This window comes from Aythya ferina (genome assembly GCF_964211825.1).
Source record: "Aythya ferina genome assembly, chromosome: 23".
Lineage (NCBI taxonomy): Eukaryota > Metazoa > Chordata > Aves > Anseriformes > Anatidae > Aythya > Aythya ferina.
Genome location: NC_140321.1, coordinates 6,412,574 through 6,440,180, shown reverse-complemented (window position 1 = coordinate 6,440,180; position 27,607 = coordinate 6,412,574). Strand labels below are relative to the sequence as shown.

At 41.6% G+C, this 27,607-nt stretch overlaps 2 protein-coding genes and 1 long non-coding RNA gene across 3 annotated transcripts; 1 reads left to right on the top strand and 2 right to left on the bottom strand.

Moving 5' to 3' along the window:
- Positions 1–7,613: 7,613 nt before the first annotated feature.
- Positions 7,614–27,244, bottom strand: SOST (sclerostin). The gene is made up of 3 exons (XM_084496463.1): positions 26,936–27,244; positions 10,986–11,199; positions 7,614–8,500 (listed from the first exon to the last, which is right to left on the bottom strand). The coding sequence occupies exons 1-3, from the start codon at positions 26,957–26,959 to the stop codon at positions 8,079–8,081; spliced, it is 660 nt and encodes a 219-aa protein (XP_084352589.1). The 5' UTR covers positions 26,960–27,244; the 3' UTR covers positions 7,614–8,078.
- On the top strand, positions 12,519–14,562 carry LOC311422935. The gene is made up of 3 exons (XR_014685540.1): positions 12,519–13,517; positions 13,746–13,846; positions 13,961–14,562. It is a non-coding gene; the product is annotated as an uncharacterized lncRNA (long non-coding RNA).
- DUSP3 (dual specificity phosphatase 3) lies at positions 18,389–27,596 on the bottom strand. The gene is made up of 3 exons (XM_084496465.1): positions 27,396–27,596; positions 22,040–22,266; positions 18,389–19,655 (listed from the first exon to the last, which is right to left on the bottom strand). The coding sequence occupies exons 1-3, from the start codon at positions 27,515–27,517 to the stop codon at positions 19,450–19,452; spliced, it is 555 nt and encodes a 184-aa protein (XP_084352591.1). The 5' UTR covers positions 27,518–27,596; the 3' UTR covers positions 18,389–19,449.
- Between the last annotated feature and the right edge of the window lie 11 nt (positions 27,597–27,607).

Genomic DNA, 27,607 nt, shown 5'->3' with positions numbered 1-27,607 from the left:
GTTGAGCTTAGCGATATAGTTTAGTGAAGGACTTGTTAGTGTTAGGTCAGAGGTTGGACTGGGTGATCTTGGAGGTCTCTTCCAACCTAGACGATTCTGTGTGTGTGTGAATTAGCACCACCAGGCATGTTGTCAATAGGGAAAAGACCATGGCTGACTAAGGAGGCTTGGATTCAGGCACTGCGTGAAAAATAACATGAGATCTATGGTAGGCAATGCAAAATAAATAAATAAATAAATAAATATATATATATATATATTATTGTATAGAGAAACATGTATTGTATAGAAATGGAAATGAAAATTGTATAGAAATGGAAAAATGATTTCCTCCGGAGCAGCAGCCTTTGGCACTCACCATGACACTCACACAAAGAGGGTCTTCTAGAAATACATTCACAGCTTTATCACTTCCACAGTTGTTAAAAAACAATATTTTTAAAGGCAAAATTATTTGAAAACAGAATGGCACATTAAAAAAAAAAAAAAAAAAGGCAAACTGTCCCCCATGTAATAAAAAAGCAAGCAAAAAAACTGGATGTTCTCAGAAACAAAAAGTAGCTGCTACCTACGTCGCCCCCCCTTGCAGTGATGGGCTCCTGACTCACAACCCACTCTGCAATTAAATCTTGCAGAGCCCTCAGGCTGGCGGCAGCACCGACACGCTCTGGAAGGGCACCGTGTGCCTTTCTCAGGCTAAGGCTTTGGTTTTTCTTGGAAGTGCCAGAATGTCTAACTTGCTTTTCTTTCGTTATTTTCTTCTGTTATTATTTTGTATTTATGCCGTACCTTCACTGGGTACACAAGGAACTTGCAGCCTGAAAGTTTTTCTGAAATACCTGAAGGCTATATTTTACCATGTTCTGTGTTTAGTGTAATTTATCTACAGCAAAGCAAATGCCTTATGTATCTGGTGTTTTTCACAGGTGAGTGCTATGACCTCCATAACTAAGATCACATAAAATATCCCGGCTGGTTTTAGACCTCTCAGATTTGTCTACCGGGCTGGAATGAATTGAACTTTTAACAGTGGTGGCATCTTAACGTGTATGACAAAAAGCAATACTGGACGTATAGGTTGTTTGTCACCTCAAGGGTAAATCCTGCTGCTGTATTATTTAGTTTTTAAAGCACATTTGTTCAACACACCCCTGGAAGGCAGCTCATGACCAGGGTCCTCTTCTTAAGAAACAAACCAGTGAATCAGGTCAGTAAGTTCTAACTTATTTATTTATTTAATTAATTATTTTGCAATTAGGAGACACAGGTTAGTTTTATGGTTGTCAATACACAACAATGTGTACAACGTTGCCACATTTTCTATGATTGTTAACCATGTGCCTAAGAAAATGCCATATTGGTCTTCCTGCAGTTTCAATCAGAAAAAAAATGTCCACACTTTTTTCCAAATGAAAATTAGAAAGTAAAATACTGGATGTGCAAAGGAAAAGAGCTTTATTTGTTAATATAATCATAAAAGAAAATGAAACAAATCTTACCTGGTGTCTGTGTAGAGTTTAATATCAGATCTGAGTAAAATTATTGCAAAATAACACAACTATGTGATGATTTCCTACAAAGTTTGTAGGAAGGTTGTTTGTGTTTTAAGGTAAACTGGGTACTTGGCCTTGGCCTTGCTCAGATACCAAAATGTTATTGAAATTGTCAGACAGCAGAGCTCAGCTCAAACCACCTGGCAAGCTCATCCTTCCGTGTTCATATTCTGAGAGGCCTTTGAGAATATTTGGGTTTAATGCTGAAGCTTAGCTGCTATGTGTGTCAAGGTTTTATTTTAGAGATGAAACATTACCAAGAATTCTCAGGCTTGGCTCTCAAGAGATGCAAGTCGTGCCCACATAGGTAACTGGACTAAAATGCTTCTTTCCACACACCTGGAAACTTCCACTGGAAGTGTGCTCTGCTGTGTAGTGAACATCCTCAGTGCAGGGTTATTTTTCATAGTTTCCAGCCCTCATGCCCCTTAGAAGCAATCCCTGGAGTCCAGGTGTTCGTAGCCCATGGACTCCAGAAATTCTCAAAAAATTTTTTTTTGTTAGATGGTTTTCTTGAATGTTTAGATTGTCAGGTGCTGCAGATGTGAAGAATCACTATATTATTACTACTGAATGTAGTTTAATAGAGCTGCCACCTCCCCAAAGACCATCCATACATTTTCTATACTAAGTCAGTGGGGTTAAGGGAGTGCCCCCCGGCATGACATTTCCACTGCTCTTGGGCCACCTGTTTGCCTGCTAAATAGCAGACCATCTCTCTTTATTAAAAGTTATATTTTCACTGCTGTTTGCAGAGAAATGCAAGCAAATTCAAGTAACTGAGTGTATTGTCTGTATGAAACATGTACTTCAAAATGATGATGGTGTGTTTCAGTAAATAGAGGGTGACAGTACTGCTGACCAAGACAGAATTACATGTTTGAAGGACACGTAGCTTAAAAGTACATGGTACGTGGACAGAGTTTATTGCTCAGTACAGACCGTCTGCTCAGCCTCTACTACAAATCAGTTGCCTCCACATCTGCCTGTGAGGTTCCAAGCATCCCCAGATCACAGAAAGGTAGCTAGAACCCTTCAATTCAAGACAGGTGGCATTCCCAACTAGAAAAAGGGGACATGTTCAAGGATATGATGCTCAAATTCTGAAATTGCGCCAGTTTTCACATTAAAGATATCATCCTCTTCACCAGTTCTTGTCACTGATGTGTGCTCCACTGAGAGTTTCCATTTATTAACACCAGTCTCTCCTCAAAGCGCTGCTGTTCGGGCACTTTTGCAAGTGCAAAGAATAAGCCTTAGGACCAGTTCCTAGCTCTTGATGCCACATGGCAGATGTTAATGACAAAACTCATTCTAGAAAAATCTGTCTCTCCATTTTTTGGCTCCTAGGAGGACCTTCACCCCTCTGATCTGAAGGCACATTTATTCTGAGGCCCATATGAACTGATGAGCAGGCTGAAATTTCACATGCAATCCATCCCTTCATTGGAAGGCTGTATAATAGCCTTCTCCCCTCAATAACTATTTCCTAAGAGTGCTACTTTTGTTTCCAGACACCCAGAAATTCATAATGAGTGAAAAGTTTCTGGTTCTGACCACCATCCTTAATCTGAAGAACAATTTTGGAAGAAAACTATCACTTTTAGAACTAACTTCTCCTGCTAGTTTGACTAGAAAAAAATAAAATAAAATAAGGCCCTGCAAATAGCAAAACCCTCCAAATGGGGGAGTAATTACCTTAAATTAAGCCTTATTTCTGGTTTAACAAAAAAAAAAAAAAAATGCCCATCCAATTCTAAAAGCATGTTGTGCAGACTGGAGACATTAGAGTTAAATACTGGCCATTTTATAGTGAAAGGGAAGGAAATAGAAGGGAGGAAGGAAGGAAGAAGAGATTAGAGAATCTGACAGATGGAAATAGTCTCAGAGGAGCCACTATGTCCCAAGGCCTCTCCAAAGGGAAGTTTTTGCACCAAAGAATCTGGTAGCCTGAATGAAGAATGACCTCACTTATTTATTTAGCCAGAGCCAAGCTGTTTTCTTAAGACATTGAAATAACCTCATGCCACAGGCATTAAATTGTTGGCAAAGTGATAAAGATGTCTGTTTAATTTAGGGGCTTGATAACCACTAAATAAATATGCTTTAATTCCTTGGTTTGAGAGTGCATCTTAAGTTGCCTGCAAGGCAATGAAGAAAAAATAAAAAGCTCAAGCCTGAAGGTTAATGCCAGAAACTTGGCCTGATGTGGGATGCTGGAATTTGGGTATGTAACTTGGTCGAAGAGTTGGGGATCCTTCCCTTGGAGATGGAGGTGATGGTGTTACTTCTTCAGACACCAAAAACAAACAAATATATTCTTACATCCTTAAATTCTTAAGAAAGGATCAATTTAAGCTGATCTTTGGCCACAACGACATTTGTGACTTGACCTGACTCATTGAACTATTGTATTTTTTTCTGTCTATAAAGCCTGATATTAATTGTAACCTGTTTCCTCGGGAGTTTGTAAAGAATAATTAATGGTAATGTGCTTTGGTTGTGAAAAATGCTGTGTAAATGCTATGTGGTATTGTTTGATCTTCAAGTGAAGCCTTCTTACCCTTTCCTTTCTTACACTGCTGTAGCACCACAACACTGCAGAGCACTTTATGTGCAAATTAAAATAACCCTGCCCTTTCCTATGAGCATTACAGTACAATTTAGCCATACGTTGTGATGCAGCAGTGGTGAGATAGTGTTTTGAAGATTGTGCTTTTTATATTTTTATTTCAGACTTATCAAGGCTTGTGCTAATGAGTTTTGCCTTGAGTTGGGTTTTACAGATTAGTTTTAGTCTCCTTTTATCACTGTACTGACTGATCCTCATAAAAGGCAGAGAGCTTTTAGAGCTGAAAGAAACAGCTTTTCATCATACAGGGTCAGGAATAGTTAACAGAGACAGAGGTATCAACATCACTTCCTTCCCTCTGGTCTTCAGGTGCAGTGTGTTTATTATGCTCTAGTGCGAACAAAATTCAATCTGGCATCAAAAAAATACAGAAAAGCACCAGATGCCCAATTCAGTGAAAAGACAACGAGGCAATGGAACAGTGCAGTTGGACATTACAGCTTTCCAGCATTCAGAGTGAAAACTATTCCCACAAATCTGGGAAGAGAAGAGAGCTATATGGTTATTATATAACTGGAACAACTTTGTGCAGAGTTGTCCTTTGATTGCTCCCAAGACCAGAAGGGGAGAAGTAGCACTGTTCTCTGTACCGGAGTAATATGAGCTGCAATTTTTGCAGCTCTACTTGAGAGTTTTGGCTTTACTTCAAATCATGGCTTGGTTCAAGGGTGGGCTTCCAATACCTGCCTATCACAGGGATTTCAGTCTATTCAGCTGTATGGTATGTTCAATCCATACTACATATAAATCTGTGAAAAATTAAGAATTTTGAGCATGTTTAGTATAGAAAAGTAGTTCTGTGCTTCCATATACTGCACTAGTTTGAGTGTAACAAGCTAATTACAAGTTGATGTCATGTGGCTGAAAGAAATACATGTTTATTCCTTCTGTGTTTCATGATGCTGACTTTCTCAATCGCCCTTGTAGAACTCATGCATACCGTGCTTGCTGGGCCAGGGCCCCACCAGATAAAGGTATGTTCTTTGCTCTGCAATTTGTAATTATGAAGTTGAATCTCATGTAAAATCACTTGGACTTGGTGTTTTTTGCCAGGAGAAAAAAAAAAAGAATGAAGTAGGAATGCTGACCATTTATTGTATGTCATAGACAATGTGGCGTGGTTCATTGTCTACACAAGTTAGCAGTAAAAAGGGGAGACGAATGTATGCTCAAAGCTGGTTTGGAGAAATATCACGATTCCTGTCTGAAAATGCAACTTGATTTTTTTTCCCTCTGGACTGCCTATTGGGACAGCTGCTATCACTGACTCACATATTGCTGGTTTAGCTCAGCAGCACCTAAATGACGTACCATTGTTCTATTTTATTGCAAAAGTGATGCTGAAGAAAGTTGCTCAGGCCTGAAGAGTTTATAGTCCTGAAGCAAAATAATTTAATGATTGTATAAATGGAGTGTGTGTCCCTTAGAAAAACCCCTCTGGAGTTTGTGTCCCATGTCAACGTCCCAAGGATGTCTTGTGCTCATTAATGTTTCTCTCATGTAAGGACAATCTACAGAGTTACTCTGTTTACAATTATTTCTCTGGGTACAGTATTTATTTTTATTTTTGAAAGAACTGGAAGTGTATAGATTTGGTAGAATTTGGATAGAACACATAATATGTGTCAATCTGAGCCCAAAATTACGCATAGCTGTATTAGAGTTTTGGTGGTGAGCAGTGTTCGTGTTAGGTTTCTGCACAAGATGTTGATGAGTGGTAGTGAAAGCACACCTTATGGACTGGCTGTCTTGGAAAGGCTCTTCATCTTTGCAGCAGTGTTGAAAGTGCTAACCCAGTGTGTAGTGCATCCTCAGCCCTTCCTGACCTCATGGCAAGAGGCCTTTGTCTCAAAGAAAGTGGCCTTACAGATGAAGATAGGCATAGGTATATTACATTGTAAAAAAATCGACATTTGCTTTGCAACTCTTGAAAGGGAATTCTGTATTTTTATTTCCCAATGAGACAAATATGAAGCAATCAGATTTCAATTAAGAAATCTTGACTGAAAGTTGATGGACTTCTCCTTTTCTGTGGCTTCACCAGGTTGTGAGCATCTGAATCAGAGTCACTGGGAGGAGAAGGAGAGCTGAAATCTGCTGAGGATTTTTTGTTGTCATTGGAGAAGTAGAAATGAGAATATTGATGTGGAGCTCAGAGCTGCCCGAGTGGATGTTTTTCATGACAAATGTCATGCAATGAGTGAGAAGTTACAGGACAGAGCTTCGTTAGAAATGTGTAAGTTATTAATTGAAAATTAAGGACCTTGATGTCCTCTATCACAGATATGTATTTCCCTGATTGGAGTCAAGCCCCAGGCTGTTCTGTAAGTCACTTGCTTTACAGCAAACCAGCTGAAAATCAATGAGACCTCCTATAATTAATCATTGTTTCTACTTTATTAACAATGTATTTAAAATTCAAAATAACAGACTGATATTTTGAAAGCAGTATTACTTCTCATTTTCTACAAGGAAAAACATTGCATAAATAATTTCTGAGAAAAAATAAATACGTAATTCACTCTGTGAAACAATAGCTTTTCTCTCTAGATTCTGGTCCCACATAAAATTATTGCAAAATTCTATCAACATTGCAAATTTCCATAGTTTATATGATTTCAGCATATATTCTACATAGAAAATAAGAACAGTGGGGAACTGTCTTTATCCCAAATTGTGTTGATCTGATACTAGGCCTAGCACTACTACAGGATATATACAGCACGAGACTATTCACTTCCCAATAATATTCTTTAACGTAAAACACAAACATTAGTCTGAAAGTTGAGAAGCTAAGTAAAGTAAAGTTGCTGTCAAACTAAAGACTTACCAAAGCCGCACATACCAAAGACTTTTCTAGAGGAATTCACAACTTTCAAATTAGCAGAGGCTCACTTTTCATGCAGAACCTTACTCCCAGAACTTGGCTTGCACGGTCTTAGCTCTACGAAGTGTGTGGCCAGATAATTCAAACTACAGAATAGAAAACATAAATTGAGATATCTAGGTTGACACTAAAGTCAATTGTGTGCTAGGAAATAAGGAATAAGCAACATCTCTTTATGTTAAATTATGCACATCATTAGCTGTTTACAGGACAAACATCAGTGAGGTTATCTGGTTTGAGGGGAGCATCCATTTCATAAAACTGCTCCGCTTAATAAAATTTGTGTAATTGTTCCTAAAACAAATTCTTGCCCCTAAAACAAATAAGGAGGCTTAGTTGCCAAGTTTCAGTTTTGAATCTGTTGACCCTGGAGTATTCTAATTAAAAGTGTGAAATAGAATTGTCACACTTTCATTTTGAGAAAACAAGTGTTGTATTTTGGTTTTCCTCCCTAGAGGAAGCAACTGGGGCATGAGGACACCTGGCAAGCTGCTCACTTCCCAACAGCTAGGGTTGAGTCACATTCACTGCTAACTTTCTGCAGCAAATTCAGAGCATGGTGCTTCCCCCGGTGCTCCCCCCGCCTCATGCTTGTCCTGCATCATGGCACTTGGAAAAGTGGGAAAGGGATCGTGGTGCTCCCTTCACTTACAGGGAAGCCGAACGACCCCTAACAAAGTGTGATAGTGATTGTCACCGTAACAGCTTCGCCCTCCTCCACCTCCCTACGTGCACAAGCCGCGAGGCCTCATGCGAATCTCCCAGGTGTACCTCTCCTCTCAGACTGAATTTAGGTGTTGCTACCACCAGCTCGGTTTATCTCATTCTCTTAGCAGACCGTGACTGCTGTAATCTGACAGATTTTGACTATGTGAGCCTTTGACCCAGCTTAGCAGAAGGAATTGGAACCCACTGCAGTCAGAACCTCATTCTGCGGCCTGTGAGTGCCGGTTGACGTTTTGTAAAATATCCAGAGCTGCTGGGCTGTCCCACTCGGAGCGACCTTCTAGTAAGCATTTTCTAGCTCGTGCTGGTTTGACTTGCTGCTCCTGGCTCTGGACAGACGGGGCTTCTTGTTCTTCTGCGGCCTGGCGGTCTCCTTTCCAAAGTCCTTCAGCTCAGACTGGTTGTGGAAGCGAGTGTAGCGCTTGCACTTGCAGGCCGTGACAGCTCGGAATTTGTAAGTCCGAGTCTCTTCCTCGGGACAAGCCATCTGGATGCGCTGCGTGCGGGTGTGAGCGGGGATGCAGCGGTAATCCAGGGCGTTCTGCCGCCACCACTTCCCCCGGCCGATGGAGTTGGGGAGGAGGTGGGAAGGGACGCACTGGCCCGAGCACACCAGCTCCTTGACGGGCTTGATGCTGCGGCACGGCCCCTCCGTCAGGTAGCGGGTGGTTCGCATTTCTCTGCAGCTGAAGTCGGAAGCATCTGAAAACGAGAAGCCCGTTAATGTCTGGCTACTTCGTTCCCCATCCCCCAGAAATCAGCCTTCTCGGGTCTGCAGCACCTAGCTCAGACATCCCCAGTGATGGATCTGGGGAGGGGGCAGCCCAAAGACCCACTTGGGGTGTCTGGCTGCTCCAGCTGTGACCCACTGAGTACAGGTTGACCACCAAGTGGCCACCAAGATCATGCCCTTGCCACCAGGCAAGCTCTGTGCCAGGCCGTGCCAGTGGGCAGCTGAGCTTCTGAGTGCAACCCCAGTGGCAGTGGTCACTCTGAGGGGGTTCTGTTGGGATTCTGCTGGCTTCGTTTACCAACAGGCAAAACCTTTCCCTACAGCTCCTCATGTGAGGCCTACAGCACCACGTGAAGTCACGTTATTGACCTCAGAGGTTTGCTCCTGATTTAAACTCTTCTGCAACAAGGAAAGTGCTCCTGAAGTGAGCTTTAGTTAGTGTAACGTGTTCCAGGTGAGGGAAAGCAGCAGATAACAGCAGTGCTATGGGATTCCCACTCTTCAGGCATTATGTTTTCTAAGTTTACTGCTCTCTAATAATCCCACAACCCACATAATTTCCTTCAGACAGCTAGAGGCATCTCCTGGCTGATTAAGAGCTTTATGGTGGTTACTCCTCCTCCTCTTTTTCCTTTTTTTTTTTTTTTTCCTTAATGGATATCTATTGGCAAATGAAACATTAGGAAATAAATATTACATTTTTAGCATGCAAGATTAAGAAAGTTTTTTATTGTAGGGCCCCTTTTCCAGAGGGGTCTCTTTTGCCAGCTGGGATGCTTTGCCTCTTGACATGTTTGCAAGACACAGAATTTGATTTTTGAAGGTGTTTATCAAAGAACTTTATCTAGATAAACACACGGTGATGTTCTTCTGTTGGTGAAAAGGATGGTTTTAAGTCCGGAACACCGCTTAGGATGGAAATCCTCAAGGTCAGCTTACAAATGGAAGGCTGTGTCTGTCAGTCCTGGTCTCTTTGCTGTGCACAAGGTGCTCCCCCCCCTCCCTTGTGCCTCCAAAGAGAATTCTGACCCTGACTTGTGAGCAGCAGACCAGTATTTATACAGATGTTTTCATTCTTGTTTCTCCCGTGGAGAGCAGAAACATGTTTTTAGTGGTCAGGTTTATATTCATCAAAGTACAGCATGCAAGACCGGATGTTTTAGAAGTTTTAAGGACTGTGTTAATGAAATGAAATGGTCCATGTCTGAATCAGGTGCTTTGTACCATCATAGCACATAGGCAGATACAGTTAAATATAAGGGTATTTGCCTCAGCTATGAAGGTTTCTTTTCTGTGCATATACCTCCTATCTTGTATGTGCATGGGTTCCAGAAGCTGCAAAATCATTTATGGTGTTCTGCAACCTCATGTGTCCCTGGAAGGTCTGGCTGCTTTTGGGGGATTGTTTTGATTTCTTTAAAGAGGTTAAAGTAAGCATGTGAGACCATTGCATATCCTGAATAATGTCCAATCCCCTTTTCTTGCTCTTTTCCACCTGAAAACCCATGCACATTTCAGTGGCACAGATTCCCCCAGTTGCTGCCAGAGTGGTCAGAGGCTGGAAAATGAAGGTTTTCAGATGTCACTGCCAAACCGACCTGCCTTGACCTGGCGGTTGGTGGGAAGCAGAGTGCTCCCCTGTTGGGGATTTCAGACTTTTATCAAGTGTCACTCTCAAAAAGATTACTCTTTTTTTCCTCCCTTTTAAATTAGTGCTATGCTATAAACACCCTAACTGACAGCTAGAGCAGAAAACCACAATTCCCTTCCAACTGTCCTCAAAAAAAAAAAAAAAAAAAAAATTAGCTAGCTCAGATTTGCAACGCACAGTGGTGGAAACCATATGTTTGATGAGCTGCTACGTGCATTTGGCAGCCAAATGTGTTGGTCTGAAGGACCAAGCTTGCCCAGTTTGCCAGGAGGGCTCTCTTTCTAACCACCTGTCTGATGTTAACTCCCTGCCTTCCATCCCTCCTCACAAAGCTGGTGTTCTGCACCATTGCTAATGCCAGACATTTGCCCAAATGCAGCACCAGCTTATCTCTGAAGTGTGTTGGTGCCTTCAAAGTAGCCAAATCGCTCCCAAAATTGCACACCCCTGCAAACCAGGATCCTCTCCAATTCATTTGGGCATGAATTCCCACTGGGAGGGCTTTAACTCTTTTTTGGCTTTTTTTCAGCCACATTTCCAGTGAATGTGGCTGAAAATCTGGCTGTTAGCAAAGGGCAGCAAGCAGCACACCTCTCAACTGGCTGAGAGCAACCTCCCTGTGCCTCTTCTGCTGTGTGATCTCCAACATCCCTAGTCAGAACCTACCTCAACACTTAGAAACCATAGTATTATTTTCACCTCCTACTTAAATTCCTTAATAAATAACAACAATCTGATAACAAGTACACTCTTACAACTGCCTGCTAGGGTCCAAAACAGCAACGTAATGTTATTTTTCTTACCATTAGGGTCTGGAGCTTGTTGTATGTGTCTTCCCCCATGCTTTGCCTGGTTCATTGTGTTGTTGTTGCTGTAAGCCTGCTCCATCGGTGTTTCTGTATTTTCGGTGATCTCAGGAATGATTTCTGTAGCATCATTTTTAAACACTTGCCACCCTTCCACGGATCGAAAGGCGATTTGGATTAGGACGCAGACAGAGCACACTGCCCAAGAGATCTGCATGGTGGCAGCCCACAGATCAGCTTTTCAGCACCCTGACAGCCTCAGTTCCTAGCAAAGGCAAATTATTCCCCTTTTTTAAATCCTTTTTAGAAGCAAGCCAGCCAATGACTATACAAAGTGGGAAGGGCCAGACAACAACTCATTCATCTCAGCTTTTGTCAGTGTGAAATAAAATGGGTGTGTGGGGGTGGCTTACTGACAGTATTCTACAGCTTTGACATGAAAACTTCTCATATTCTTCATTTTTGTGCCTGGCAACGATGCTAATTGACAAGATAGGGTGAATTGCAGCCTGACAAGTCTTTCTGCAGGTTTCTATGTTTGTTTTGTGTATTTTTGTTGTTGTTGTGTTTTGTTTTGTTTTATTTGGTTGTTTAAACAATGTTATAACTAAAACCTGCTTCTACCACCATATTTGAATCTTTGGCTATTGTCTTTTGCAAAGGTTTTTGAGACTTTTTTTTTTTTTTTTTTTAAACTCTTTTTCTTCTCCCCTCCACCTCCAGGTATAGAGGAAGCAGACCTAGAAACAGTAGCTCAGGAGTTATGCTTTTCAGTCCCTGCAGGCAAAGGATTGGGGAATTGCTTTTTTTTTTTCCTCCTTTACAAAAAAGGAGCTCTACATTTTGTGTCATAAATGTACTGGAAGAAACAGGAAAGAGCTTCTTTTCAAAATGAGAAGTTGTTTTATTTAGCTTCAGTGTGTTTGTCAGGGTAAGCAGCCAGGATGGTGCTCACCATGCTTTCTGAGGTGCTCTCCCTTTTTTCCTCTTTCCTTTTTTTTTTTTTTAATGCATTGGCTGTAATATCATTACTTACTATTACTTCTGCTGACATTTTGCACAAGTGTTGAATACAGGACATTTGGTTATTCTAAACACAAGAACACAGCCAGACTGATTTCTGTGAATGATGCAAACAAAAAAGGAGAGGGAATTGGTGACCTTATGCCTCAGGCACCTATGCCTAAGCTTTATTAATGTATTGTGTTTTAAAATCTCATCTATGGTATTCTTTTTCCTTGCAGAAATAAGATGATAATGCGGCCAGTTGCATAACTTCTGCAGTTAAAGAGCACAAACATTTCCGAGGTATTTACAAAAGATGGCAGGCTAGATACATAAATCAGAAAGAACCTCATGTTTTAGGAAGATTAGATACCGAGCTCCTCATAGCTCCTGAAAGCAAATGTGTGCTTAGAGCAGTAAAGGGACACTTGAGCATGTTACTGCAATGTTTGTCACATACATCCTCGTGAAAATATTTCATGTACGAGAGATTCCAAAGTGATTCACTGAGCTTCAGTAATTTTAAAGATTACTCGGAATGTCAATAACAGCCTCTGACTTCTCCTCTCTCTCTCTCTGAATGCTGAAAACAGTTGGGGCTGTCTGGTTTTTCCTTATTACTGTAGGGAACTCGTTACCTAAGGCTTACATTCCATTCTGACAATTCCCTGACCCGGCAGGGAAAACAGGTGTCACCAAATTTAAAGTGGAGGTGGATTCTCCCTTGGTGTGACCCTGATGATAAATAATACAAACAACAGTAATGACCGGAGGACATTTCACCTCTTTGGCCTTCCACACTCACAGACAGACACACACAGAGCAGACACATTGCTGCTACTGCGCTGGATGAGCTTTAGCCTACCTGTTCTGGTGGTCTTTTCCTAAAATACCAGCATCTGAAATATCCTGTGGCATGCTTTCTCTCCTACCCCTTCTCTCTGACCAAGATCAGAGAGATTAGCAAGTCTCGGAGAAGTCTTCATTTCCAAATCCTCCATAGAGTCTCTAAAAGCAGTGGGGCATTGCGGTGCTTACAGCTGCGTGCACTCACTGTCTCTCCTCACCTTTCCCCTTCCCACAGCCCAAATCTTACCCTACCAGCTCAGGCACTACACTGTTGTTAGGGGGCATGCAGCACACAGTTTTCTTCATACATAACATCTTTCTGAACAGCCAGAATGTGATTCTTTAACACAATTGTTGTCACACAATTTGCCTCAGATGTGCTGTTTCCTTTCTCCCTATAGTCAACATCAACAGCACTGATGAGCTTTCATTAATTTCCTCTTTTACTCTAAACAGTTAATGATGGTCTGACAAGCCCGAATACTGAGCCATTGCAAAGGTTTTTCCAAGTATAATTTCCCTCACTTCCAAATAAGTATTTTTGGCTTAGAGCTACAGGTGAAATCAATTAAACGCCAGTGGCACACAGCTTCATGGGGCATCACCCGATTGCCCACCAAATCAAAGGGTTTCTGAAGGACAGACAGCAGCCTGGAAAGCTGTGGAATCAGCCCTGTAGGATTTGTGTGGTTTCTATTTTTGTTTATTTATTTCTTCCAAGAACAGGCTAGACTGTTATATATATTTCAAGTTATACTTGAAATCGTGTATGATGATTGCTTGAGCTCTGCTTTCAGGCCTTATAATATAGATATGTGATCTTTTTCTTTGTTTGTACTGAATAAGGAGGTAAGAATGACCAGGAACTTAACAGGGTTTGTAACTTGTTATTCTTCTTGTCAGCTAGGAACACCACCAGGACAGTGACCTTCTCCAAAGTGGCCCCACACAGCTCACAGATCTGCAGGATACGGCCAAAACGCAGAACGGGGGAGCACGAGAAAGTCAAGTACTCACAATCACTGAAACTTTGCTATTTGTTACCTTATTTAAATGTATTTGAAACTGTATGTCTTTGCCTGTCAAAGCTCAGTTTCTTTTAATTTCTTTTCATGTAGTGTCTGCATGGAGAATGTTTCCAGAAGTTATCACTGTCAGCCTAATCCTACTACAAAGGAGCAAATTCACAGTAATCTCTTCCCAGATAAAACATAAAAAGTTTCTTCAGGTAGTTTCTCTAAGTACTTAAACAATCCCCTCTCTTAACTGTCTTAACATTTATCTGTATCACCCAGTGGGGAAATAATACGAAAACTATGAAAGTCAAAACCAGAAGCTATATTTAGCCTCTGGCTTAAAACCTCTTGTCCACGATCCAGGAGAGCAGCCTAATAGAGGCAAGAAAAGAATCCAAATCCCATAGACATTCAGATTCCTTAACTACAAACACATTCTTCCACATCCTGTAGCTGCTTGCCTGCTCACAGCACTTTCTGCACCAAAGCAAGGGGAACAGTCCGGGCTGTGGCCCCCATGAACAATTGATTTTTGCTCTTTTAATGAAGCGCAGGAGAAAAACCACAAAATATTTGTGACTTATATCAAAGGACACTTTGAGAATGACCTGAGTTTGGATCCACTGTAATCAGAACTGGGATACTGTTTTCTGAGCTGGAAAAACACCATCCTTAGTGTTGCTAATAAAGAATCAGATACGTGATTCTACGTTTCTAAGTTATTAAGGGATACAAGGAGGGAATTAACATCCCGTATTCAGCCTGAATCCCTTGCTGCTGCTTTCTTGACTCAAGCCTTGGTCCTAAAGTGCTTGCTGTCCTGGGAAGGCATGCCCAGAAGAAACAGTTTCTGCAATTGGTTCAGTCCACATGTAGCTCCTGGTGCCCACCAAGCACCCCCATTCCCTATTCCTGGCCTAGGAAATGGGGGTGCACGGTCCCGTTAGGCATCCACGCACAGTCTGAGCTCATCTCTGAACTCTGGCTCTTCATTTACACTTTGCCCAGCAATTCTGTTTCTGAAGAGCTCGTTTGCTTCTCAAACACTTCTTTTCCTAAGATGCTGCTAAGTCACCCTGCCCACGTAACTCTTGTCTCCCAGGAATTCAGCTGAGCCACGTCCCTTCTGCATGCAGCAGCCCAGACGCTGTGATACGGCTTCTAAGTAGCCAAGAATAAATGGAATCTTATTATTGTCCCACCAGAGACCAGCAAATGCACTGCTAAATCATTCCAGCAGCTTGCCTTTCTGATAAGGGTACATCAGATTCCCACAACAGCTCTGCTCAGGGATGGAGTGATGTCTGCAGAATGAATAGCAAGCTTACAGCTCCATCTGGTGAGTCAGCTGGCCAGCAACCTTGGCATGCTGGAATTAAAATACATTAAAAAAAAAAAATAAAAAATCCCTCAACAGAATTACTCTCACAACCTGCATTTACAGGGCTTATTTCCAAAATAGAAGAAATGAATAGTTTGTCCAAAGAATGAGAACTGGAATATAATTATTGCCTATTCAGAAGTTACCAAAAAAAAAAAAAAAAAAAAAAAAAAGGAAATACGACTGTCTCCATACAGCAGTTTCTCTGACACCAACTTAATGTTAGGTCAATGCCATCATAATTGTCCCACATTTTTTGTTGCTTTTTTTTCTTTCTTTTTTCTATTTACCAGAGTGGTTTACATTTAAATGTGTTTCTAGAGCTCCAGGGATATGAGAATACATCAGAGAAAGAACAGGGGTTGTGAGAATCCTGTAGAACAGCTGACAAAAATGAATGACATGGAAAATAAAATCTGTTTCAAGTTAAAGGCAGGCTTTTTCTCTCTGCTAATGTCCATCTGACCTTTATATGATTTATAGATTTTAATAATCGTTTGAGAATGATATTGTAGTCTTCCAAATCCAACTCCTCATGAAAAAATAGCCCCCAAAACAAAACTACTGGGTCCCAAATGCTCATCCGGGTTCCGAATTGTAATGCCATACACAGGATGCCTCAGCTAGCACAGGAATAAGGCCACGAATGCTTACTTATAAGTCCTTTTAGCTACCTCCTCAGGCCTGTTCTATTTTCAGATCGACTCATTGGCAGAGCCCAGAAAGTAATTTTAGAAGAAACCTCTGTGCTATACTAAGTGAGATTCCGATAGTCAGTCCCTCTGTGCTAAAACTGTTAAAATAAACTAGCAAAACTAATAAAAAAAATAGGAAAAAAAAGTTCTAGTACTAGCATCAGAGATTTAACTAGTTCTGGCCAAAAGAAGAGAGCTCAGTAAAACTACTTAAATGATGATAATAAACATTGCGAATATCCTGTTGTGTTTTTTTTCTTGTTCAGCAGGAGGAAGCATCTGACACAAGTTTGTCTTTCAGCTCCAGGACCATGTAGTGCTGTCACACAGAGTGCTTTTCATCCTCAGAGCCTTCTATGGAGATTAATTCTCCTGGCACCAGGAGAGGTAAGCCAGATATACTCCTGTCTGGGAGAAAAATGTGTCCAATGCTAACACAGGCTCACGGCTGAAAAATGGAATTGGAATACAATGTGTCACAGCTGCTAGTCTTGACTCTGGGTGCTGTTAATTCTAATTTAGAAAGGACTTTGCAAAATGTGTGCTTTCCAGCAGTGCCCCATTGCAACATCCTCTCCTTTTGCAGTTCAGAGGAGCATGCTACATGCAACATGGTTGCTGCCAAGGGGGTAGGTGTAGTCCTAGCTGCAGGACCAAAGAAAGGGTGAGGATGCACTCAGAAAATGTTGTTCTTGCTTTGAATTTTATTTCTAGGATATAAACTTCTCTCCTGAGCTTATGCAATGGCTGAAAGACTTAGCTCAGCACGAGGTACAGGGCGGATTTGTTTTTACACATATCATCATTTTAGAAGGCTTATTACGTAGTTGAACTTTCTTCTTTGTTCCTTGCTATAAAATGACAATAGCTCTCGCCCCCACTGTTCCCCACTTCCTAAGTTCTCTAACTCTTAAGTACAAAAACCCCAAGTTATTGCATTTTCTTGCATTGTGCTGGATTTGACACGGTAGCTATCTTTGTTCTATGACAGATGCAAATTTTACAGAGACCCTACTTAGCCTATTCTAAAAGCAAAGCTAGAAATGGTTTCATTACTGAGTCATCCATCAGTAACACACAATAGGATATACGGTCTCAGAGCTCGGGTTTTTAAATCAAATTGAAATGGTGTTTTCTTTATTTAAATCCACCAACTATTCCAAAATGTTTGTTAAATAAGCTTTGTTAGACTCAGATTAATGGGCCAGAGTATCACCAAAGTTACCACCAGAAGTAAGCAGGGACCTCCCAATTAAAAGGGCATAATGAACATAAGAACAAATTCCTTTATTTTTGATGTGGCAGTATTTCTTGATTTGTCAACACTTCATACAGTTCATTATAGACTTGTAGAACTGTACAAAAACATCACCACATAGCAAACAGACTCCACTTCAACAAACCATTTTGTTTTTATTCAGACAATTATAGGCCTTCTTGTAGTCTGTGCAATGGTAACAAAAGATCTAATGCCTAATATTTTCTTAGCTCTTTAATGGACTGGAATTTTTGAGTTCTATGTAACAGCTCAAAGCCACAGTGCATGCACATCGATCTCCTTTTTTTTTTTTTTTTTATTTGTAGCGTGGACAGGCATTATGAACATATGGTGTGAGATGAGACAGGAAAAAGATCTGTGCCCACAGTAAAAAAAAATTAAGAGTGTGATTTGTAAATAAGACTACAGTATGGATGAAATAGAATAGAATAGGTAAGGCCAGTATTCCTATTCCAGAAATTATGTCGTATGAAAGTAGTAACCAGGAATTTTGAAGCAGCAAATCATTTAATCCCAATACAATGGGAGAAAGCAATCAGGTATGTAATTAGCCAGTGAAATTTACTACAGCTCATTATTACTGAGCCATTCTGCTTCAAAGCAAGCACTAAATACTGGCTGACTGTAGGAAGGTGAAAGAAAACAACCCTATGTATGCAGAATGTTCTCCAGTTGCCCCTTTAAAGGCCACAAAAGGCAAAGGGCTTCTTGATTTGGCAGTTCCCATCCTATGCAAGGAAAAAGAAATAAGTCCTGTCTTCAGCCAGAAGAAATACATCTGCAGTTTAATTTCAAGCAAGTTATATAGCTATATAGGTAGCAAAAAAACAAATCAATTAGAAGAAAAACAATGTATGTCCTTTGTGATTCGTTGTTTAGTGAAATGAGTGCACAAAACTGGCTCTGGGCTTACATGGATTACTAATACAACAGTGTTTCTAGTTAAAATAGTGTTTAGGTTTTAAAATCTAGATCTACATAAAAGCACAGAAAAGAAAGGAACACAAACATCTCAGGGTTTTGTCAGTTTAACCAACAATTCTAGGTTTGCAGTGGGAGATCCTCTGCATGAATAGTGCTACACTAACTGACAGGCACACACACCCCGAGTCAGGCATACTGTAAACAAAGCTTCCTCTCCCATCACTGCAATGACTCATTTTATCTCCACGTCAAACAGCATCAAGACATGATTTATTTTAATAAAAGGAAACGTTTCCTGTTCCACGTGGTACGTAACAATGTTCATTTCTATTTAATGGAACCATGCAAACAACGAAACAAGTCAGAGTGTACCAACAAACTGTTCTGTAAGCACATCTGTACTGCAATACTGGAAGGAATCTATGTATGTGATCGTTCCATTCTGCATTAATAAACAGCAACAGCAAAGGAGGGAGAGAGACTGTAGTTCAGTACAAACCTCAGGAGCCCTTCTATTCTGATACTTAGGACTTTTTCACACACCCAGTGCAAGCACTCCTAAATACAGACATTATTTCTTCCTTGCTGAAGTCTGATCCTCAACATTTACTCAACATTTTTTTCTAGTATGAGTTTAAAACAAAGATTAAAAAAGCATTTATCAGACTTTCATGTCAATCACAACAGCAAGAGGTACAAATAGTCTTGGAAATACAGTGTGCATCAAGATCAGGCGCTACATGGCTTTACTACCACACACTGTGTATTGCATATATCCACACTAAACACAACACTGCATACTTCATTTCACAAGAGTGCACCTGTGCATTTGCATATATGCTTCTCCATTCCTTGAAGCTCCTACACTCAAACTTTAGGCACCTGTGTGCATGAAGAAGCTTTGGAAAACACAGTACTTCAATTAAGAGTGAGAGATGTGTTGTGGCTCTCAGAAAATGGTGCTCTGGTGGGAGAAAACACAAAGCTTAATGAGGCAATGCAATGTCAATGCAAAGCACGTGTTATACAGTCTGCAAGGGGGCTCTGAAATACTTGAGAAAACAGCTGTTATCACGGGAGTTGCCCCTCCAAACACACCTCTTTATTGCAACAGCTCCAAGACTCAAGTGACACCATTTGGTGCCATCTTGAAAGACAGACCTACGGTTTGAGAAAGATACTTTCACTAGGTAAGAGCAGGCTGTCTGTCTCCCTCACATTCTGTGGCTTAGCTTGGGGGTAGGGAATCTAAAGCACTTAACACATCCTCTGGCGATTTGAGAAACTTTCAAAAATACTAGAGCGCTCTGTCTTAGGGCTTCAGTTTGCCCTCCTTCACTAATTGCTCATTTAGCTGGCAAAGCTGCCTTAGAAAGCCATCATTAGGGCCAATCTCTCGCTTCTGCCGGACAGTGACCAAAGCAGACTTGACATCCATGTTCTGGCGAAGCATGAGGTAGGCGATGACCAGGGTAGGAGAACGGCTGTAGCCCTCACGGCAATGTACAAACACTTGTCCTGCAGGGAAGACAGGTCACAAGGTGGGTTATAATGGAGTATGTGATTGAAAGGCAACATGAAATAGCTAGGATGTAAGGCGTAATAATTAGTTCTTCGGTAGCTTGAGGACTCTAAACTCAGAATGCTGCCAAAGCTATGTAAAACTTGGAAGGAAGGGGCTATCATAGTTGGTTGCTACTGTCTGTCATCACGAATAATGCAGAAAAACCTAGTTCTACATCACTCTACTAAAATGTATTTGCTACCATATTACAAAGGCCAACCTTTGCCTGTCCATTTTTCTCCTATCTTTATATCTGAAAACAAATCCTGCCCCTAAAGATGACCAGTACCAAAGAGCATATATAAATAATGCAGTTTAAAATATGCTGAAGACAGCAACATGCTGTTTGTCATACTCTGCATCTCTTCAAAGACATCCAGCCTTTATGGTGCACTGCTGGCAATTCTTATGCTAACGCCATGTTGGATCCTACCTGGCTACTTCTCTGGCTGTTTCTGAAGTCACACTAACACTCTTGTAAATGAAACCACTGATTATGCAGCAACAAGAACCAGAAGTATCTAATCACACCACTGCCAGCACCAATAAAATGCTTCCAGCTAACTGATTAGGGAAATCATTCCTCATATTTATTGGGGAAATGCTGTAGGTTGGTGTCCAACAAGAATTAAGCAAGCCACTAATCCCCTTGAGAAATTTAACTCATTTTTATTGTTTCTCAGCTGTGTCCTCTTTGACCTGCTTTTCCAGACATAAAATACAGTCCCAGGCTACTCTCCAGGGCAAATTCTTTCCCGAGACAGGAGAACAGATGAACTGTACATACACTTTTTCATGATGACCACAACTTGCTCTGAACCACACTAGCAGAAAGCCTGTTACCACATTTGCTCTGAGTTGCAGAGGCTTTGCAGCTCAAGGCAAACCTCTAATCAGAAGCAAGTCAAACAGCTAAAACAATTTATTCTTTATATTTCCTGAGGGCCTGTAGCCATGAATTAGCAAGCTTTAGAGATCCTTAAGCAGGTTTGTAGAAGAGAATTTATTTCCTGTATACAAAAGGGTTTCTAACCTTCCTCTGGGAAAGGCAGCGAGTCTTAGGGGCTGTCTTTAGTAGAGCAGACCTGCCTTCATTTAGCTACCTTCCCAAACTTCATGCAGCTACACTGCTAAAACAAAACTGTGGGAGACAACACCACTGCATCCCTCATTGCTTCGCTGTCCTTACTCTACACCTCACTGTCAAACAAGACTATCCAATTTCAGTAGGGAGTTAATCTTAAAACTGGCTCCAGCGTCACCCAGCCACAAGTTTGCTCTTTGTCTACTGCAGTAAGAAAATAGTGGCAGGCACTGTAGACAATATTAAGGCTGAAAGAATCACCAAGTAGAACCGGTACTGTAAATTCAGATCCGTTCTGCAACTATTCAGAGGACTGCGATGAGTTTAACTCAGTGGGAACACTCATGGCACAGCTGGCACTGTTAAAACTCTTCTTCCTGCTGCAGCCTGTATCACTTGGTCAAAAAGCAAATTGCAAGAGCTGTATGTTAATTCTCAGAATTTTTATACTTTACCAAACTGGAGGTAAAACTTCTCTCAATCTGTCCAAAGCACATCACATCTCTAGCTCCTCTTTTGCCCACTTTCTTCTTTCACATTCACTCATGAAGCAAGAAAGAAATCAAGCATATGTAGAAATAAGTGGTATGCTGAAACAGTCAGACACGAAACACTGTCTGGCCCACTGCACTATGTCCTCAGATTTCTGCTCTGAGGAAACTCTAGAAAAATGTGGCAATCAACAACACTGCAAATATCATCTCCAAGCTTCCTGGAATGCTAGGGAATAATGAGGTAATTGTCACACGAAATAATAAAATAAAAAATGTTAAGGCTAGAGTCTCCATGCTTACTGTACATTTGGAAAGAAAGCACATAAGAGGTTGTGTGAGTACTCTACAACAATGCAGTACCTGTATCATTTTTGTCTCTAACTTCTAGTGTTCTTAAACAACATTTAGATCCTGCATTTATTTTCTGGATTTTTCCTATGATTTACCATGTCTAAGGAAAAATAAGGACACGTCTTCCTAGACAGGTGCTATTTTAGGATGCAGTTGCTGTTTCACTTTGCAAAGTCACCCCTACAATGACAGACTTCCACTTAACATATACTGGACGTCCACAAATACAGACAGAAGATTGTTTTATTGTGTACTCAGGTGTCTTTGATCCCAAGTCTTGATCTGAATTACTGACTTGCCTGTTCAGCTGAAAATCTGAGCAACGAACCATTTTAAACAGTGAAATAAATGACTAACACATATGCAGTGCACAGAAAACACGGCAGAAAGACATTTCAGTTTGCCTTACCATCCTTCTGGGAAAGTGCTTTCTCAATAAAATCAGCTGCCTCCTCAAAATAGCGACTGAGGTTAAATTCTTGTGTATCGTTAGCTTTAATGCCATGGTATCTGATGCCTGTGCCTTCATAGAATTCTGCATTAGTGTTCACATGCATGAACGACTTCCCCTCTGCTGCATTCAGAACATGGGTTATCCCCAGGCGCTGCAGCTTCGTAATGTTCTTGGCTATGAACCTGTACGATAAAAAGTGTCAAGAAAATGATTAGAACTTGGTGAATGGTCTCAGTATTTATGATGTCCCCAGAAGCTAACCAAAAGCTTTTATTTTTCTGTTAATAGATGCTAAATACACAGTGCTCCAATTAGCTGCATATTCTACATCCACAGAAGTATTTAGAGCCCCGGTCACTAATTGTACGTGAGAGAAGGCTGCTTTCTTGGCTGATAACTGAGCAGAGAACACCTGAAAATCTCTTAGATGCTACTAGAGCATAAAGTTATTACTCTTTCCAAACATAAAATTCTGACCAAATTAAGAAAGTACAGGAGGTAAGAGAAAGCCCAGGATAGTCACTCCCAAGATTAACCACTATCTACATACGCTAATTTAAGAACCAGTTATAAAAAGCCTCTGCTGCCTACGACCACTGCTGCAAGGGCCAGGTAGCAGTACTTGCTACTCTAGCGGATGGTCTGAACGTTCATTTTATCCGAACTTTGCTTTACATAAAAAATAATACATAAAGGAGATCTAGTTGATCACAGCGTGTGGTTGCCTAGTAAAATGTGAGCCCTCTGGTCAACACCACAGAAAGTGACAGGTTTTATTTCAGAGAGAACTCAGTTCCTGCACTCTCTATGAAAAGATGTAGCCTCAACAGACATAAATGTTTTTTGTGTTTGTTTGTTTTCTTTTTTTTTCTTTTTAAGGCAGCTTTCACTGTGTGTTACTGGATATGGAAAGAGAAATCTTAGAAAAATCTCCCCAAGGCTCAATTCATAAGCTGCAAATTCAAGGAATCTTAATATTAAGCTCAGCTAAGCATTTGTGTATTATATTTTTGGACAAGTTTCTAAGGAACGGCAATGCACCTCAGGGTTTTGGCTGGACACCTAGCAATTTTTTTAAAAATTAATATAACGCCCAAATGAGTTAGTCTGCATTTATATGGATCTCTGAGTGTCGTGCGTTTGCTCACAATTTGCACATAATTCAAGGCTATATGAACATCTAGAGCATTCCTTTTCTCCTAATGACTCTTCACCCCTTAAATTATAATGTAAGCACTCGAATCCTTATGCATAAGTGAAGCTCCTACGTTTTCGGCTCTCTGTGCCAAACAACTATGGCGATGGGCCAAATATCTGCAAAGAACTTCATTACCCAAACAAATGTTGACAGATTTTTCCATCTGGCAGGACATCATCTGTGCCAGGGGACAAGTACCAGTGCCAGGGGAATTCTGCTTGCAACACAAAAGTAACTCCTACAGGGCACGGCCAAAACAGAAAGCATTAATTCAGTTGCGAGTTCCTATGTTTTGTCTGGTATAAGTAGCAGTAGGTAGATGGGTACATATCTGATCCTGGCTGGGAGCAGTAGGAGCTTGTGTCCAACGACATGGCTGAGTCTGGCAACACAGTTCTGGCTCACCTGGAGGCAACCACATTCTCAGTGAATGATTTTTTCTGATTTATAGCCGATTTCCTTACGCAGCTGTTGGTGAAAAACAGAGTATTTGTGTACCATTTCTTTTTCTCCTTCCCCACAGTTGGATCTCTCCCTAACATTTCAGTCCAGCTGCATGGTGTTCAGTGGTGAAATGCTAGCTCCTACAGGTAGTAGAGAGAAGCTAACATCAGCCTCTTCTGTTTCCCCAGGAGAATTCATGGGACCTTGTCTGTTCTCAATACAGAAGTTCCCTGTTCCTCACCCTGTAACAGCATTAAGAAGTGTTTCTTTGAGTAGAGATGAACAATTTTACCAACCACAAAACACAATTCTTAGGAAATGGTGCATCTGGAATTAAGGGTACGTGAGGCTGTAAAGGATTGCCATATGGCATTATCCATGCACCTGGTCACCTAAGCAAATAAACCAAGCGAATAAACCTAAATAAAAATAACAAATAGCAAATAACCTAAGCAAATAAACCAAATCCTTAATATGGAATAAAAAACCATCCGATAACACATTTTAATTTCTACTGCTATGTTCATGTGAAATTGCTTCCTCACCACTTCTTCCCTTAGAGTCACTCAATTTAATGTTAATTTTGGGAGAATGTCTTTCATGCTCCTTACAGCATGCCCCTTAAGAACAAATAATTGCTTCGTTCCCACACACTCGAGCAGCCAGAAAACTCAGGTGTGTCATCTGCCAACCTGATAAAGATGCATGCTGTCCAGCCGTCCCAGTCATTGATTAAGATGCTACACTCAAAGACATCTTGACTTTTGCAGTAATAGGAAATGATTTGTACTTCTGACATATTCTGAATTGTCTTGCTGTGCTGTTGCTTGGAAAATAAGTAATTGTGCTAATGTCACCAATATCATAATTCTTGTTTTAGTGATAGTACATTTTGACTCATCTTCAGGAACCTTGTCTAATCTCTTTGAAAGGTTAGAACTGTCTACTGTGAGATGCAAACACATTATTTTCAAAGTACTTTATCATTTTATCTCTGTGTTTCATTAATTATAACTTTTATGTATTGCACGCCAAGATGCAGTACCTGACAGATAAATTAGCATCTGACACTCTGACCCAATTTAATCTCATCCTCTTTAATGTCTCAGCACTGTCAATTTTATCCAAAGATGAGTCACTCATATGGAGAGCCAGCAGCACCCCAATGCAAAATATTTTAAATGGCTTTGAACAGAAGTTTCTGAATCTCACTCAGACGTTTTACTTTCTTCCTATGAATTCCTGCATAAAGCCTGTTCAATTTTTATGGCTTTTATGCCAGATATTGGGACTCCAATCTCCCCACATTCAAACTCTCCACAGATGTGGCTAGTCTGTAAATTCAGATTGTTACAAAATCTCTGCCATCTGTAGCCATAAATGGGGCCTGACATTGCAAAAGCGTTTGATCCATCCAAGTCAAAGCAGAGATCTGAATGTCAGAGCTAATGACCGCATTACTTTGTTCTGCTGGACTGCTCTCCCTGACTTCCCTGTAGCACAACGCAAAGTGCTTCCAACAGCTCCTCAGAGATTTGCTAAGAAGATTTGTGCAACAAAGGCCAAACCCGAGATATGAGGCGAGTGCCAGTCTGATGCACACTGCACCAAGGCGGCTGAAAATACGAGCTGTACCTCAAGCTCTGTGGAAGGAACAAGACAGACTAATGATCTGCAAATACGGGGCCCAAACAAAGCTGAGGCTTTTTTCTTGCACACAGCAGTAAAAGCCTTCTCGATGCCTTGCACACTGCTGGGCCCACATATGCACAAAGGCTGACAGGCCGCGTGCAGCGTTGGTTTACTCCCCCAGCAGTTCGTGGATGAATGAGTCAGGTCATAAAACCAGCTCTCTCGTTAGCCTTCACACAAGGAGAGTACAGGAGAGGGACACGGAGCTGGGACTGGCACAAGAACAGACCTGCACAGCTTGAATTTTTGCAGAATGACAACTACTATAGCACAACCCCGTTTGGTACAAAAAACCCTCTTAAGAGCTGGTCTTATCTCCCATCTGGGGCTATCAAATTCAGCCTGCAGTGACCGAATCGCAATACACAGCCACGCATTCAGTTACAGCAGTGCATTATCTTAGCTCTTTGTGGATGCTTCACATATATTATTGCTTACTAAGGCTCGATAGATGAAGTAGGTTGTTTGTTTCCACCGTGAAACGTTTTCGGTTACTTCTTACCTCTAGCTGTCCTCCCCAGTTCTTCAGCATCCTTTTAAAAACCCTGACAGTAGAATCGGACATCGTCTGTCAGTCCACCCAGCAGTTAAACTGTTGTCTTGTCTCTTCCAACCTAGAAATTCTGTGATTCTGTGTGATTCTGTGAAATTTCGCTAGTGCTCAGGATGACTTTGATTGTCAATTATTACATAAAAAGTCCTTCTCTGAGCTAAGGATTTCCAACAGACATTTTCCATCTTGGAACTTACATATGCATCCTCCATTACTATGCAATCTTGAATCTAAATATATTAAAATCCGTAGTGTATAATTAGACTAATTTACTGAACAATGAAAACTACCCTCTAGTTGCTTGCTACCCTTAAAATTATTTTTAATTATTTACTGCACAAACCACTTATTTTCAGACCCTGTGGGCAATGGCTTCGTATCTTCAGGTAACTGCTAAAAATATGAAGAAGGTGGTTGTCAGCAGATAATTATTTGGGTCCTATCTCTAGATGAGTGTGTCCCACATCAACTGGGTGTGACCAAGGCCAAGTCTGGTTTGTCTTGGGAGATTGTTAATGAAAACTGATGGGTTTGACTTATGTTTCTGTAGGAGTTAGAAACTCCACGTAAGACTGAGAATCTGCTGTTCTAGACACATATCAAGAGGGCAAAGGCAGGCAGAGAGTCAGCAGGAGACGATGGGAATGGAACTGCTAACTGAAAGAACCTTGGTGCAAAAAATAAACATCACATGGCTGAGGGAAGAGTGGTTGGTGAACCCTGAACAAGCTTTTCCCCTTTTTAAGTGCTTTTATCCTAGCCACATCTGTAAGCCTCTGGCTCATGTCTATTGCTATTTAATTGAGGTTAGTTAGGTCTTTGAGTGCAGAAGCATTCATTTGACCAATCGCTGCCTGGGGAGGGGAGGCGATTCCTATTAAACCTTTGCCTTATGTCATTTTGCACATGGTTAAACTGCGACCTAACATGCCCATGGCTCCTTGGCTCGTTCTTCTCGTTCCACCTCTTTCCTCTGGCTCAGGGTCATTGCACTGGCTTCGGACACGGCTCCAGGAGATGCTCCTGCACGTCCACCTCGGCCATCCCGGCTCTCCTCCCTTTTCCATGCGGGTTGGCGGCGCTGACCACGGCGTGCGAGCAACGTTAGGAAAACACCGGGAAGAAATAAAAGCCCGGCGTGCTGGCGTAACCTTCCTTCACCTCTCTGCTACCTCAGAGACACCAAACACCTCAGCGGGTGCCACCTCAGCGGGTGCCACTTCGGGGCTGCAACTTCGCCAGGCTCCACCAGCAGCAGCAGCCCCCAGCCGGGCCTCGCACCCTCAGCCTCCCGGAGGCCCGGCAGATCCCAGCACCTCACCCCAGGCCCTAACACCCCCACCCCGGCTCCGGCTTCCTCACAGCCCCCCGCAGCCCCTCGCAGCCCCTCAAGGCCCCTCGCCTCGCCTCGGGCCCGCACTCACGCGTTCCCCACGTGGATGCGCGGCACCACCTCGTTGCTGTGCGCGCTGGGCAGGCTGTAGCAGCCGCTGCCGTTAGCCAGGAGGTCGTTGAGCTCCTCCACCGAGATCTCGTAATCGGACATGGCCTCTAAACCGTCCCCCCCCCACCCTCCCCCTTCACCCCCTTCGCACCGCCGGGGCCTCGCGGAGCTCAAAGCGGCTCGGCCGGGGCC